The sequence below is a fragment of the Telmatherina bonti genome, assembly GCF_933228915.1.
Source record: "Telmatherina bonti genome assembly, chromosome: 1".
NCBI lineage: Eukaryota > Metazoa > Chordata > Actinopteri > Atheriniformes > Telmatherinidae > Telmatherina > Telmatherina bonti.
Genome location: NC_136619.1, coordinates 2602313 through 2618982, shown reverse-complemented (window position 1 = coordinate 2618982; position 16670 = coordinate 2602313). Strand labels below are relative to the sequence as shown.

The window sequence follows — 16670 nt, the reverse complement described above, 5'->3', positions numbered from 1 at the left end:
ATGGGGATGAGGTGGAACAGGAGAATCTCATCATGATGAGGTGGAACGGGAGATTCTCATCATGATGTGGTGGAACGGGAGATTCTCATGGTGATGAGGTGGAACAGGAGATTCTCATCATGATGAGGTGGAACAGGAGCTTCTCATGGTGATGAGGTGGAACGGGAGATTCTCATCATGATGAGGTGGAACAGGAGATTCTCATCATGATGAGGTGGAACGGGAGATTCTCATCATGATGAGGTGGAACAGGAGATTCTCATGGTGATGTGGTGGAACGGGAGATTGTCATGGTGATGAGGTGGAACAGGAGATTCTCATCATGATGAGGTGGAACAGGAGATTCTCATCATGATGAGGTGGAACAGGAGATTCTCATGGTGATGTGGTGGAACGGGAGATTGTCATGGTGATGAGGTGGAACAGGAGATTCTCATCATGATGAGGTGGAACAGGAGATTCTCATGGTGATGAGGTGGAACAGGAGATTCTCATCATGATGAGGTGGAACAGGAGATTCTCATCATGATGAGGTGGAACGGGAGATTCTCATCATGATGAGGTGGAACGGGAGATTCTCATCATGATGAGGTGGAACGGGAGATTCTCATGGTGATGAGGTGGAACGGGAGATTCTCATCATGATGAGGTGGAACAGGAGATTCTCATGGTGATGAGGTGGAACGGGAGATTCTCATCATGATGAGGTGGAACAGGAGATTCTCATGGTGATGAGGTGGAACGGGAGATTCTCATCATGATGAGGTGGAACGGGAGATTCTCATCATGATGAGGTGGAACGGGAGATTTTCATCATGATGAGGTGGAACGGGAGATTCTCATGGTGATGAGGTGGAACGGGAGATTTTCATCATGATGAGGTGGAACGGGAGATTCTCATGGTGATGAGGTGGAACAGGAGATTCTCATCATGATGAGGTGGAACGGGAGATTCTCATCATGATGAGGTGGAACGGGAGATTCTCATGGTGATGAGGTGGAACAGGAGATTCTCATCATGATGAGGTGGAACGGGAGATTTTCATCATGATGAGGTGGAACGGGAGATTCTCATGGTGATGTGGTGGAACGGGAGATTCTCATGGTGATGAGGTGGAACGGGAGATTCTCATGGTGATGGGGTGGAACGGGAGATTCTCATGGTGATGAGGTGGAACGGGAGATTCTCATGGTGATGAGGTGGAACGGGAGATTCTCATGGTGATGAGGTGGAACGGGAGATTGTCATGGTGATGAGGTGGAACGGGAGATTGTCATGGTGATGAGGTGGAACGGGAGATTGTCATGGTGATGAGGTGGAATGGGAGATTGTCATGGTGATGAGGTGGAACGGGAGATTGTCATGGTGATGAGGTGGAATGGGAGATTGTCATGGTGATGAGGTGGAACGGGAGACTCTCATGGTGATGAGGTGGAACGGGAGACTCTCATGGTGATGAGGTGGAACGGGAGATTCTCATGGTGATGAGGTGGAATGGGAGATTCTCATCATGATGAGGTGGAACGGGAGATTCTCATGGTGATGAGGTGGAACGGGAGATTCTCATGGTGATGTGGTGGAACGGGAGATTCTCATGGTGATGAGGTGGAACGGGAGACTCTCATGGTGATGAGGTGGAACGGGAGATTCTCATGGTGATGAGGTGGAACGGGAGATTCTCATGGTGATGAGGTGGAACGGGAGACTCTCATGGTGATGAGGTGGAACGGGAGACTCTCATGGTGATGAGGTGGAACGGGAGATTCTCATGGTGATGAGGTGGAACGGGAGATTCTCATGGTGATGAGGTGGAACGGGAGATTCTCATCATGATGAGGTGGAACGGGAGATTCTCATCATGATGAGGTGGAACGGGAGATTCTCATCATGATGAGGTGGAACGGGAGATTCTCATCATGATGAGGTGGAACGGGAGATTCTCATCATGATGAGGTGGAACGGGAGATTCTCATGGGGATGAGGTGGAACAGGAGATTCTCATGGGGATGAGGTGGAACAGGAGATTCTCATCATGATGAGGTGGAACGGGAGATTCTCATCATGATGTGGTGGAACGGGAGATTCTCATGGTGATGAGGTGGAACAGGAGATTCTCATCATGATGAGGTGGAACAGGAGATTCTCATGGTGATGAGGTGGAACGGGAGATTCTCATCATGATGAGGTGGAACAGGAGATTCTCATCATGATGAGGTGGAACGGGAGATTCTCATCATGATGAGGTGGAACAGGAGATTCTCATGGTGATGTGGTGGAACGGGAGATTGTCATGGTGATGAGGTGGAACAGGAGATTCTCATCATGATGAGGTGGAACAGGAGATTCTCATCATGATGAGGTGGAACAGGAGATTCTCATGGTGATGTGGTGGAACGGGAGATTGTCATGGTGATGAGGTGGAACAGGAGATTCTCATCATGATGAGGTGGAACAGGAGATTCTCATGGTGATGAGGTGGAACAGGAGATTCTCATCATGATGAGGTGGAACAGGAGATTCTCATCATGATGAGGTGGAACGGGAGATTCTCATCATGATGAGGTGGAACAGGAGATTCTCATCATGATGAGGTGGAACGGGAGATTCTCATGGTGATGAGGTGGAACGGGAGATTCTCATCATGATGAGGTGGAACAGGAGATTCTCATGGTGATGAGGTGGAACGGGAGATTCTCATCATGATGAGGTGGAACAGGAGATTCTCATGGTGATGAGGTGGAACGGGAGATTCTCATCATGATGATTTGGAACGGGAGATTCTCATCATGATGAGGTGGAACGGGAGATTTTCATCATGATGAGGTGGAACGGGAGATTCTCATGGTGATGAGGTGGAACGGGAGATTTTCATCATGATGAGGTGGAACGGGAGATTCTCATGGTGATGAGGTGGAACAGGAGATTCTCATCATGATGAGGTGGAACGGGAGATTCTCATGATGAGGTGGAACGGGAGATTCTCATGGTGATGAGGTGGAACGGGAGATTCTCATCATGATGAGGTGGAACGGGAGATTTTCATCATGATGAGGTGGAACGGGAGATTCTCATGGTGATGAGGTGGAACGGGAGATTCTCATGGTGATGGGGTGGAACGGGAGATTCTCATGGTGATGAGGTGGAACGGGAGATTCTCATGGTGATGAGGTGGAACGGGAGATTCTCATGGTGATGAGGTGGAACGGGAGATTGTCATGGTGATGAGGTGGAACGGGAGATTGTCATGGTGATGAGGTGGAACGGGAGATTCTCATGGTGATGAGGTGGAACGGGAGATTCTCATGGTGATGAGGTGGAACGGGAGACTCTCATGGTGATGAGGTGGAACGGGAGATTCTTATGGTTATGAGGTGGAACGGGAGATTCTCATGGTGATGTGGTGGAACGGGAGATTCTCATGGTTATGAGGTGGAACGGGAGATTCTCATGGTGATGTGGTGGAACGGGAGATTCTCATGGTGATGAGGTGGAACGGGAGATTCTCATGGTGATGAGGTGGAACGGGAGATTCTCATGGTGATGAGGTGGAACGGGAGATTCTCATGGTGATGAGGTGGAACGGGAGATTCTCATGGTGATGAGGTGGAACGGGAGATTCTCATGGTGATGAGGTGGAACGGGAGATTCTCATGGTGATGAGGTGGAACGGGAGACTCTCATGGTGATGAGGTGGAATGGGAGATTCTCATGATGAGGTGGAACGGGAGATTCTCATGGTGATGAGGTGGAACGGGAGATTCTCATGGTTATGAGGTGGAACGGGAGACTCTCATGGTGATGAGGTGGAACGGGAGACTCTCATGGTGATGAGGTGGAATGGGAGATTCTCATCATGATGAGGTGGAACGGGAGATTCTCATGGTGATGAGGTGGAACGGGAGATTCTCATGGTGATGAGGTGGAACGGGAGATTCTCATGGTGATGAGGTGGAACGGGAGACTCTCATGGTGATGAGGTGGAACGGGAGACTCTCATGGTGATGAGGTGGAATGGGAGATTCTCATCATGATGATTTGGAACGGGAGATTCTCATCATGATGAGGTGGAACGGGAGATTTTCATCATGATGAGGTGGAACGGGAGATTCTCATGGTGATGAGGTGGAACGGGAGATTTTCATCATGATGAGGTGGAACGGGAGATTCTCATGGTGATGAGGTGGAACAGGAGATTCTCATCATGATGAGGTGGAACGGGAGATTCTCATCATGATGAGGTGGAACGGGAGATTCTCATGGTGATGAGGTGGAACGGGAGATTCTCATCATGATGAGGTGGAACGGGAGATTTTCATCATGATGAGGTGGAACGGGAGATTCTCATGGTGATGAGGTGGAACGGGAGATTCTCATGGTGATGGGGTGGAACGGGAGATTCTCATGGTGATGAGGTGGAACGGGAGATTCTCATGGTGATGAGGTGGAACGGGAGATTCTCATGGTGATGAGGTGGAACGGGAGATTGTCATGGTGATGAGGTGGAACGGGAGATTGTCATGGTGATGAGGTGGAACGGGAGATTCTCATGGTGATGAGGTGGAACGGGAGATTCTCATGGTGATGAGGTGGAACGGGAGACTCTCATGGTGATGAGGTGGAACGGGAGATTCTTATGGTTATGAGGTGGAACGGGAGATTCTCATGGTGATGTGGTGGAACGGGAGATTCTCATGGTTATGAGGTGGAACGGGAGATTCTCATGGTGATGTGGTGGAACGGGAGATTCTCATGGTGATGAGGTGGAACGGGAGATTCTCATGGTGATGAGGTGGAACGGGAGATTCTCATGGTGATGAGGTGGAACGGGAGATTCTCATGGTGATGAGGTGGAACGGGAGATTCTCATGGTGATGAGGTGGAACGGGAGATTCTCATGGTGATGAGGTGGAACGGGAGATTCTCATGGTGATGAGGTGGAACGGGAGACTCTCATGGTGATGAGGTGGAATGGGAGATTCTCATGATGAGGTGGAACGGGAGATTCTCATGGTGATGAGGTGGAACGGGAGATTCTCATGGTGATGAGGTGGAACGGGAGACTCTCATGGTGATGAGGTGGAACGGGAGACTCTCATGGTGATGAGGTGGAATGGGAGATTCTCATCATGATGAGGTGGAACGGGAGATTCTCATGGTGATGAGGTGGAACGGGAGATTCTCATGGTGATGAGGTGGAACGGGAGATTCTCATGGTGATGAGGTGGAACGGGAGACTCTCATGGTGATGAGGTGGAACGGGAGACTCTCATGGTGATGAGGTGGAATGGGAGATTCTCATCATGATGAGGTGGAACGGGAGATTCTCATGGTGATGAGGTGGAACGGGAGACTCTCATGGTGATGAGGTGGAACGGGAGACTCTCATGGTGATGAGGTGGAACGGGAGACTCTCATGGTGATGAGGTGGAATGGGAGATTCTCATCATGATGAGGTGGAACGGGAGATTCTCATGGTGATGAGGTGGAACGGGAGATTCTCATGGTGATGAGGTGGAACGGGAGATTCTCATGGTGATGAGGTGGAACGGGAGATTCTCATGGTGATGAGGTGGAACGGGAGATTCTCATGGTGATGAGGTGGAACGGGAGATTCTCATGGTGATGAGGTGGAACGGGAGACTCTCATGGTGATGAGGTGGAACGGGAGATTCTCATGGTGATGAGGTGGAACGGGAGACTCTCATGGTGATGAGGTGGAACGGGAGACTCTCATGGTGATGAGGTGGAACGGGAGATTCTCATGGTGATGAGGTGGAACGGGAGATTGTCATGGTGATGAGGTGGAACGGGAGATTCTCATGGTGATGAGGTGGAACGGGAGATTCTCATGGTGATGAGGTGGAACGGGAGACTCTCATGGTGATGAGGTGGAACGGGAGATTCTCATGGTTATGAGGTGGAACGGGAGATTCTCATGGTGATGTGGTGGAACGGGAGATTCTCATGGTTATGAGGTGGAACGGGAGATTCTCATGGTGATGTGGTGGAACGGGAGATTCTCATGGTGATGAGGTGGAACGGGAGATTCTCATGGTGATGAGGTGGAACGGGAGATTCTCATGGTGATGAGGTGGAACGGGAGATTCTCATGGTTATGAGGTGGAACGGGAGATTCTCATGGTGATGAGGTGGAACGGGAGATTCTCATGGTGATGAGGTGGAACGGGAGATTCTCATGGTGATGAGGTGGAACGGGAGACTCTCATGGTGATGAGGTGGAATGGGAGACTCTCATCATGATGAGGTGGAACGGGAGATTCTCATGGTGATGAGGTGGAACGGGAGATTCTCATGGTGATGAGGTGGAACGGGAGATTCTCATGGTGATGAGGTGGAACGGGAGATTCTCATGGTGATGAGGTGGAACGGGAGACTCATGGTGATGAGGTGGAACGGGAGACTCTCATGGTGATGAGGTGGAATGGGAGATTCTCATCATGATGAGGTGGAACGGGAGATTCTCATGGTGATGAGGTGGAACGGGAGATTCTCATGGTGATGAGGTGGAACGGGAGACTCATGGTGATGAGGTGGAACGGGAGACTCTCATGGTGATGAGGTGGAATGGGAGATTCTCATCATGATGAGGTGGAACGGGAGATTCTCATGGTGATGAGGTGGAACGGGAGATTCTCATGGTGATGAGGTGGAACGGGAGATTCTCATGGTGATGAGGTGGAACGGGAGATTCTCATGGTGATGAGGTGGAACGGGAGATTCTCATGGTGATGAGGTGGAACGGGAGATTCTCATGGTGATGAGGTGGAACGGGAGACTCTCATGGTGATGAGGTGGAACGGGAGACTCTCATGGTGATGAGGTGGAACGGGAGATTCTCATGGTGATGAGGTGGAACGGGAGATTCTCATGGTGATGAGGTGGAGCGGGAGATTCTCACCATGATGAGGTGGAACGGGAGATTCTCATGGTGATGAGGTGGAACGGGAGACTCTCATGGTGATGAGGTGGAACGGGAGACTCTCATGGTGATGAGGTGGAACGGGAGATTCTCATGGTGATGAGGTGGAATGGGAGATTCTCATCATGATGAGGTGGAACGGGAGATTCTCATGGTGATGAGGTGGAACGGGAGATTCTCATGGTGATGTGGTGGAACGGGAGATTCTCATGGTGATGAGGTGGAACGGGAGATTCTCATGGTGATGAGGTGGAACGGGAGACTCTCATGGTGATGAGGTGGAACGGGAGATTCTCATGGTGATGAGGTGGAACGGGAGATTCTCATGGTGATGAGGTGGAACGGGAGACTCTCATGGTGATGAGGTGGAACGGGAGACTCTCATGGTGATGAGGTGGAACGGGAGATTCTCATGGTGATGAGGTGGAACGGGAGACTCTCATGGTGATGAGGTGGAACGGGAGATTCTCATGGTGATGAGGTGGAACGGGAGACTCTCATGGTGATGAGGTGGAACGGGAGATTCTCATGGTGATGAGGTGGAACGGGAGATTCTCATGGTGATGAGGTGGAACGGGAGATTCTCATGGTGATGAGGTGGAACGGGAGACTCTCATGGTGATGAGGTGGAACGGGAGATTCTCATGGTGATGAGGTGGAACGGGAGACTCTCATGGTGATGAGGTGGAACGGGAGATTCTCATGGTGATGAGGTGGAACGGGAGACTCTCATGGTGATGAGGTGGAACGGGAGATTCTCATGGTGATGAGGTGGAACGGGAGATTCTCATGGTGATGAGGTGGAACGGGAGATTCTCATGGTGATGAGGTGGAACGGGAGATTCTCATGGTGATGAGGTGGAACGGGAGACTCTCATGGTGATGAGGTGGAACGGGAGACTCTCATGGTGATGAGGTGGAACGGGAGACTCTCATGGTGATGAGGTGGAACGGGAGATTCTCATGGTGATGAGGTGGAACGGGAGATTCTCATGGTGATGAGGTGGAACGGGAGATTCTCATGGTGATGAGGTGGAACGGGAGATTCTCATGGTGATGAGGTGGAACGGGAGATTTTCATGGTGATGAGGTGAATGTATAAACAGATAAAGCAGCATAAATAGAAACCAGAAGTTTGTAGAAATAACAAACAGATCGACAGTGACCAAACCTTTTCTGATCTGCACATCATTCTCTCACGTCTGAAACACACACACACACACACACACACACACACACACACACACAGTTTCCATGTTTCCACACGTCTTCCTGCTACTATCTACCTGCTGTCCTCACTGCAGCACCTCCACCTCAGCTGCATCCCAAACGTCTTCTTGGCTTTATTCCAGCCATAGAGGATCATTATTTTCCTGCTTTTCTCATCACTTGTTGATCTTTGGCTGCTCCTGATTGGACGTTACCGTCAGTTTAAGCTCTCTGATTGGTGGAAAGTCTGACAGGAAGTGTCTTCATCATCATGTCCAGGTGAAAATAGAGGTCTCTTAGCAACATGGTAGTGATGGTGATGAAGATGTGATAAATAATGGTGGTAAACCTCCTGGATGGATAGAAACGCTGGAAAACCTCCGTAGACCAGCTGGAGGGTCACATGACCATCACAGTTCCACTCTACTATGATGATAGACATGATGGACCTCGGGGACGACGTAGATCTAATAGACTTTTAAGGGTTAGATCTATACATGCTGTGTGTGTGTGTGTGTGTGTGTGTGTGTGTGTGTGTGTTACCTCTATGTTGAGCAGCCATGTCTGCAGGTTGGCCACCGCCTCCTCTCCCAGCGCCAGGTTCCAGATGACCACATAGAGAGCCTTATCAGTGAAGAAACACTGGTTGATGGTGGTCATGCTGGCCGGACCACCGACGTCCCACACGTTGAACACCACGGAGTCCTTCTGTCAGAAACAAGGACGTCAGCCTCAGACGGCAAACCTGCACGTGTTTCTAGTGGATGCACACCTTTATGTTGTTCTTGCTGGGCTTGTCCAGCTCCCAGGTGGAGGTGGAGATGCTGCGCTCTGAGGGGGTGAAGGGCGATGCCTTCCCGGTCAGCAGAGCCTCCACCAGCGCCGTCTTCCCTTGCCTCGGAGGACCAATCACAAGCATCTTCAGCTGCTTACAGGGTTCTGCTTTTCGGAGGTGAGCCCGTAGGAAGGCGAGGATAGAAGCAGCACCTGATGAAGAGGAGAGCTCATCATCTGGTTTCACCTCCGTCCATCCATCCGTCTGTCATTTAATGCCAATTTTTATGGCTTTTTAAAATAAATTACAGGTCAATAAGCTGGTAAATAATTAAAAAATGTAGATTTTATTCATTTATCTTATTTATTTCAGCATTTATTGTATGGATTTATAATAATCAGCTCTGTTTATGACCAGGCCTTCATTAAGTTCCTGAACATGTAAAAGTCTTTCTACCTCAACATAAACGTCTGCTTTCACTCCTGTCCGAAACTTTAACGGCGTGGTCCTCAGAAGTCTGCTTTTTGGTTAAAAAGTTCGGATGATCTACGTTAGAAATGTCTTGGAACATTTCCACAGAAACCACCATGAAATAAGCAGAGAAAGATCCTAATACACGGACAGATTTAACTATGAAATAGTTCTGATTAATATCTAAAGAGACATGGCTGCACGGCGGCGTAGTGGTTGTCCCGGCGATGGACATGGTGATGTCCAGGGTGTACCCCGCCTTTCGCCCAAAGCCTGCTGGGATCGGCTCCAGCTTCCCGCCACCCTTCAGCGGAATAAGCGGTTAGGATGATGAATGAAATAAATGTATTTATTTAAAAGTATTTATATATTTTTATACAAACTGTGTATAGTAATTTCCCTCTGGCATAAATAAAATATTTTAAGTTGAATTTTATTTCATTTTTTGACATATTTTTTATAGTTTTTATGATGAAATAAATAACCTTGAATATTATTCCATACTAAATGAAAGGAGGCGTTCCACTTTCATTCATTTCCTTATTTTTGGATCTCTGACGTGGCTTGGTGAGCCCGTACTGGTTTTAACACGAGTCGTCGGGGTGCCGATGAGCTCGCCCTGACCTGCAGATCTGACTTTGGTTGGATGGTTCATGTTTAGGCCCCAGGATTAGATCAGGGTCTAGGTGCAGGTTTGGAGGCTCCAGAAGACCAGAATCATCAGGAAACGTGCAGGAGAAGAAGAAGCACAGGGAGCTGGTACAGGGAGAGTTCAGAATCTGGTACCTTCGTTTCTGATGGCTTGAGGAACGTTTGTGATGTTCAGCTCCTCTGTGTCCAGCTGCCACAGGTTGGAGAGCTGACCGAGCTCCACCGGAAGCTCCCGGATCCCAGGATTACTGCTCCCAGATCAGGAGAAACAGGGATCAGTCAGGTAACGTGGATAAAAACATCTGGATGCTCCGTCTAAATGACACTCTGAGTTCAGGTTGACCCTTCTCACCCCCAGTGCAACACCCAGCCCCCCCCCGACCAGACCCTGATGGGTGCAGTACGCTAACAAGATTCCGCTCCAAGCCTCTGCCAAGCGCTGCCTCTCAGGCCAAACCCAACTACAGCTGCAGGAACCGATAAGTAACACCTACTAAATGTGCAATCGGACGCAGATGGACTCACTTGGACAGGTAGAGCTCAGTCAGGCTGAGCAGACCACAAACCGACGGAGGAACACAGTCCAGCTGGTTGTTGTTCAGGTGCAGAACTTCCAGGGAATCTTTCAGGATGCCGGGAAAGTCGATGGGACACACTGCCAACGCAGAGCCATGCAGCGGGTCAGAACACAACCATTCAGGTCCAGGTTCCTCCTGACCATCTGGGTCAGCCTCTGGCCTACAGGTCTACACGGAAAGCAGACGTACCTGGGTCTGGGTCCCTCCTGTTCCATGTGGTCAGGAAAGCCAGTCTCCTGGTTCTGGGCCCCTCGTCGGTTCTGTGAGGAAGGGAGAAGACAGACTGAAGGCTGGACCGGCTGCTTGTGGTTCAAAAGAACAAGATCAGAAGGTTTCAGCCTGAAACCAGGAGCGAGGTTCCAACGTTCAGAGAGCAGAAAGTTTCCCAGCTCTCCGTAGGAAACCCGTTTTCTTCAGGTGGAGCTACGCAACCACAGGAGGAGGAGCTACGCAACCACAGGACGAGGAGCTACGCAACCACAGGACGAGGAGCTACGCAACCACAGGAGGAGGAGCTACGCAACCACAGGACGAGGAGCTACGCAACCACAGGACGAGGAGCTACGTAACCACAGGAGGAGGAGCTACGCAACCACAGGAGGAGGAGCTACGCAACCACAGGACGAGGAGCTACGCAACCACAGGACGAGGAGCTACGTAACCACAGGAGGAGGAGCTACGCAACCACAGGAGGAGGAGCTACGCAACCACAGGACGAGGAGCTACGTAACCACAGGAGGAGGAGCTACGCAACCACAGGACGAGGAGCTACGTAACCACAGGAGGAGGAGCTACGCAACCACAGGACGAGGAGCTACGCAACCACAGGAGGAGGAGCTACGCAACCACAGGACGAGGAGCTACGCAACCACAGGACGAGGAGCTACGCAACCACAGGAGGAGGAGCTACGCAACCACAGGACGAGGAGCTACGCAACCACAGGACGAGGAGCTACGTAACCACAGGAGGAGGAGCTACGCAACCACAGGAGGAGGAGCTACGCAACCACAGGACGAGGAGCTACGCAACCACAGGACGAGGAGCTACGTAACCACAGGAGGAGGAGCTACGCAACCACAGGAGGAGGAGCTACGCAACCACAGGACGAGGAGCTACGTAACCACAGGAGGAGGAGCTACGCAACCACAGGACGAGGAGCTACGTAACCACAGGAGGAGGAGCTACGCAACCACAGGACGAGGAGCTACGCAACCACAGGACGAGGAGCTACGTAACCACAGGAGGAGGAGCTACGCAACCACAGGACGAGGAGCTACGCAACCACAGGACGAGGAGCTACGTAACCACAGGAGGAGGAGCTACGCAACCACAGGAGGAGGAGCTACGCAACCACAGGAGGAGGAGCTACGCAACCACAGGACGAGGAGCTACGTAACCACAGGAGGAGGAGCTACGCAACCACAGGACGAGGAGCTACGTAACCACAGGAGGAGGAGCTACGCAACCACAGGAGGAGGAGCTACGCAACCACAGGAGGAGGAGCTACGCAACCACAGGAGGAGGAGCTACGCAACCACAGGACGAGGAGCTACGTAACCACAGGAGGAGGAGCTACGCAACCACAGGAGGAGGAGCTACGCAACCACAGGAGGAGGAGCTACGCAACCACAGGACGAGGAGCTACGTAACCACAGGAGGAGGAGCTACGCAACCACAGGAGGAGGAGCTACGCAACCACAGGACGAGGAGCTACGTAACCACAGGAGGAGGAGCTACGCAACCACAGGACGAGGAGCTACGCAACCACAGGAGGAGGAGCTACGTAACCACAGGAGGAGGAGCTACGCAACCACAGGAGGAGGAGCTACGTAACCACAGGAGGAGGAGCTACGTAACCACAGGAGGAGGAGCTACGCAACCACAGGAGGAGGAGCTACGTAACCACAGGAGGAGGAGCTACGCAACCACAGGACGAGGAGCTACGCAACCACAGGACGAGGAGCTACGTAACCACAGGAGGAGGAGCTACGTAACCACAGGAGGAGGAGCTACGCAACCACAGGAGGAGGAGCTACGTAACCACAGGAGGAGGAGCTACGTAACCACAGGAGGAGGAGCTACGCAACCACAGGAGGAGGAGCTACGTAACCACAGGAGGAGGAGCTACGCAACCACAGGAGGAGGAGCTACGTAACCACAGGACGAGGAGCTACGCAACCACAGGACGAGGAGCTACGCAACCACAGGACGAGGAGCTACGTAACCACAGGAGGAGGAGCTACGCAACCACAGGAGGAGGAGCTACGCAACCACAGGACGAGGAGCTACGCAACCACAGGACGAGGAGCTACGCAACCACAGGACGAGGAGCTACGTAACCACAGGAGGAGGAGCTACGCAACCACAGGAGGAGGAGCTACGCAACCACAGGAGGAGGAGCTACGCAACCACAGGACGAGGAGCTACGCAACCACAGGACGAGGAGCTACGCAACCACAGGACGAGGAGCTACGTAACCACAGGAGGAGGAGCTACGCAACCACAGGAGGAGGAGCTACGCAACCACAGGAGGAGGAGCTACGCAACCACAGGAGGAGGAGCTACGCAACCACAGGAGGAGGAGCTACGCAACCACAGGAGGAGGAGCTACGCAACCACAGGAGGAGGAGCTACGCAACCACAGGAGGAGGAGCTACGTAACCACAGGAGGAGGAGCTACGCAACCACAGGAGGAGGAGCTACGCAACCACAGGAGGAGGAGCTACGTAACCACAGGAGGAGGAGCTACGCAACCACAGGACGAGGAGCTACGCAACCACAGGAGGAGGAGCTACGCAACCACAGGACGAGGAGCTACGTAACCACAGGAGGAGGAGCTACGCAACCACAGGACGAGGAGCTACGCAACCACAGGACGAGGAGCTACGCAACCACAGGAGGAGGAGCTACGTAACGACAGGAGGAGGAGCTACGCAACCACAGGACGAGGAGCTACGCAACCACAGGAGGAGGAGCTACGCAACCACAGGACGAGGAGCTACGCAACCACAGGACGAGGAGCTACGCAACCACAGGAGGAGGAGCTACGCAACCACAGGAGGAGGAGCTACGCAACCACAGGACGAGGAGCTACGTAACCACAGGAGGAGGAGCTACGCAACCACAGGACGAGGAGCTACGCAACCACAGGACGAGGAGCTACGCAACCACAGGACGAGGAGCTACGCAACCACAGGAGGAGGAGCTACGCAACCACAGGACGAGGAGCTACGTAACTACAGGAGGAGGAGCTACGCAACCACAGGAGGAGGAGCTACGCAACTACAGGAGGAGGAGCTACGCAACCACAGGAGGAGGAGCTACGCAACCACAGGAGGAGGAGCTACGCAACCACAGGACGAGGAGCTACGTAACTACAGGAGGAGGAGCTACGCAACCACAGGAGGAGGAGCTACGCAACCACAGGAGGAGGAGCTACGCAACCACAGGACGAGGAGCTATGCAACCACAGGAGGAGGAGCTACGCAACCACAGGACGAGGAGCTATGCAACCACAGGACGAGGAGCTACGCAACTACAGGACGAGGAGCTACGTAACCACAGGACGAGGAGCTACGCAACTACAGGACGAGGAGCTACGCAACCACAGGAGGAGGAGCTACGCAACCACAGGAGGAGGAGCTACGCAACCACAGGACGAGGAGCTACGCAACCACAGGACGAGGAGCTACGCAACCACAGGACGAGGAGCTACGCAACCACAGGACGAGGAGCTACGTAACTACAGGAGGAGGAGCTACGTAACCACAGGACGAGGAGCTACGCAACTACAGGACGAGGAGCTACGCAACCACAGGACGAGGAGCTACGCAACCACAGGACGAGGAGCTACGCAACTACAGGACGAGGAGCTACGTAACCACAGGACGAGGAGCTACGCAACTACAGGACGAGGAGCTACGCAACCACAGGACGAGGAGCTACGCAACTACAGGACGAGGAGCTACGCAACCACAGGACGAGGAGCTACGCAACCACAGGACGAGGAGCTACGCAACCACAGGACGAGGAGCTACGTAACTACAGGAGGAGGAGCTACGCAACCACAGGACGAGGAGCTACGTGACCACAGGAGGAGGAGCTTTGCGACCACAGGAGGAGGAGCTACGCAACCACAGGACGAGGAGCTCCGCAACCACAGGACGAGGAGCTACGCAACCACAGGACGAGGAGCTACGTAACTACAGGAGGAGGAGCTACGCAACCACAGGAGGAGGAGCTTTGCGACCACAGGAGGAGGAGCTACGCAACCACAGGACGAGGAGCTCCGCAACCACAGGACGAGGAGCTACGCAACCACAGGACGAGGAGCTACGTAACTACAGGAGGAGGAGCTACGCAACCACAGGACGAGGAGCTACGCAACCACAGGAGGAGGAGCTACGCAACCACAGGAGGAGGAGCTACGCAACCACAGGACGAGGAGCTACGCAACCACAGGACGAGGAGCTACGCAACCACAGGACGAGGAGCTACGCAACCACAGGACGAGGAGCTACGTAACTACAGGAGGAGGAGCTACGTAACCACAGGACGAGGAGCTACGCAACCACAGGACGAGGAGCTACGCAACCACAGGACGAGGAGCTACGCAACTACAGGACGAGGAGCTACGCAACCACAGGACGAGGAGCTACGCAACTACAGGACGAGGAGCTACGCAACTACAGGACGAGGAGCTACGCAACCACAGGACGAGGAGCTACGCAACTACAGGACGAGGAGCTACGCAACCACAGGACGAGGAGCTACGCAACTACAGGACGAGGAGCTACGCAACTACAGGACGAGGAGCTACGCAACTACAGGACGAGGAGCTACGCAACTACAGGACGAGGAGCTACGTAACCACAGGACGAGGAGCTACGCAACCACAGGACGAGGAGCTACGCAACTACAGGACGAGGAGCTACGCAACCACAGGACGAGGAGCTACGCAACCACAGGACAAGGAGCTACGCAACTACAGGACGAGGAGCTACGTAACCACAGGACGAGGAGCTACGCAACTACAGGACGAGGAGCTACGCAACCACAGGACGAGGAGCTACGCAACTACAGGACGAGGAGCTACGCAACCACAGGACGAGGAGCTACGCAACCACAGGACGAGGAGCTACGCAACCACAGGACGAGGAGCTACGTAACTACAGGAGGAGGAGCTACGCAACCACAGGACGAGGAGCTACGTGACCACAGGAGGAGGAGCTTTGCGACCACAGGAGGAGGAGCTACGCAACCACAGGACGAGGAGCTCCGCAACCACAGGACGAGGAGCTACGCAACCACAGGACGAGGAGCTACGTAACTACAGGAGGAGGAGCTACGCAACCACAGGAGGAGGAGCTACGCAACCACAGGACGAGGAGCTACGCAACCACAGGACGAGGAGCTACGCAACCACAGGACGAGGAGCTACGTAACTACAGGACGAGGAGCTACGCAACCACAGGAGGAGGAGCTACGCAACCACAGGACGAGGAGCTACGCAACCACAGGAGGAGGAGCTACGCAACCACAGGACGAGGAGCTACGTAACTACAGGAGGAGGAGCTACGCAACCACAGGAGGAGGAGCTACGCAACTACAGGAGGAGGAGCTACGCAACCACAGGAGGAGGAGCTACGCAACCACAGGACGAGGAGCTACGCAACCACAGGAGGAGGAGCTACGCAACCACAGGACGAGGAGCTACGTAACTACAGGAGGAGGAGCTACGCAACCACAGGAGGAGGAGCTACGCAACTACAGGAGGAGGAGCTACGCAACCACAGGAGGAGGAGCTACGCAACCACAGGAGGAGGAGCTACGTAACTACAGGAGGAGGAGCTACGTAACCACAGGAGGAGGAGCTACGCAACCACAGGACGAGGAGCTATGCAACCACAGGAGGAGGAGCTACGCAACCACAGGACGAGGAGCTATGCAACCACAGGACGAGGAGCTACGCAACTACAGGACGAGGAGCTACGTAACCACAGGACGAGGAGCTACGTAACTACAGGACGAGGAGCTACGCAACC

General features: G+C 53.0%; 1 protein-coding gene across 3 annotated transcripts in view; it reads right to left on the bottom strand.

Moving 5' to 3' along the window:
- The window catches only part of lrrk1 (leucine-rich repeat kinase 1), a 331059-nt gene that overhangs the window by 279055 nt on the left and 35334 nt on the right, over positions 1 to 16670 (bottom strand). For 2 of the 3 annotated variants that reach the window (XM_079247905.1, XM_079247907.1), the window contains 5 exons: positions 10815 to 10885; positions 10573 to 10702; positions 10183 to 10295; positions 8923 to 9137; positions 8694 to 8858 (listed from right to left, as the gene is read on the bottom strand). In XM_079247905.1, coding sequence (XP_079104031.1) covers positions 8694 to 8858; positions 8923 to 9137; positions 10183 to 10295; positions 10573 to 10702; positions 10815 to 10885 — 694 coding nt within the window. The remainder of the gene's footprint in view (positions 1 to 8693; positions 8859 to 8922; positions 9138 to 10182; positions 10296 to 10572; positions 10703 to 10814; positions 10886 to 16670) is intronic. The other variant, XM_079247906.1, reaches the window with a different exon arrangement.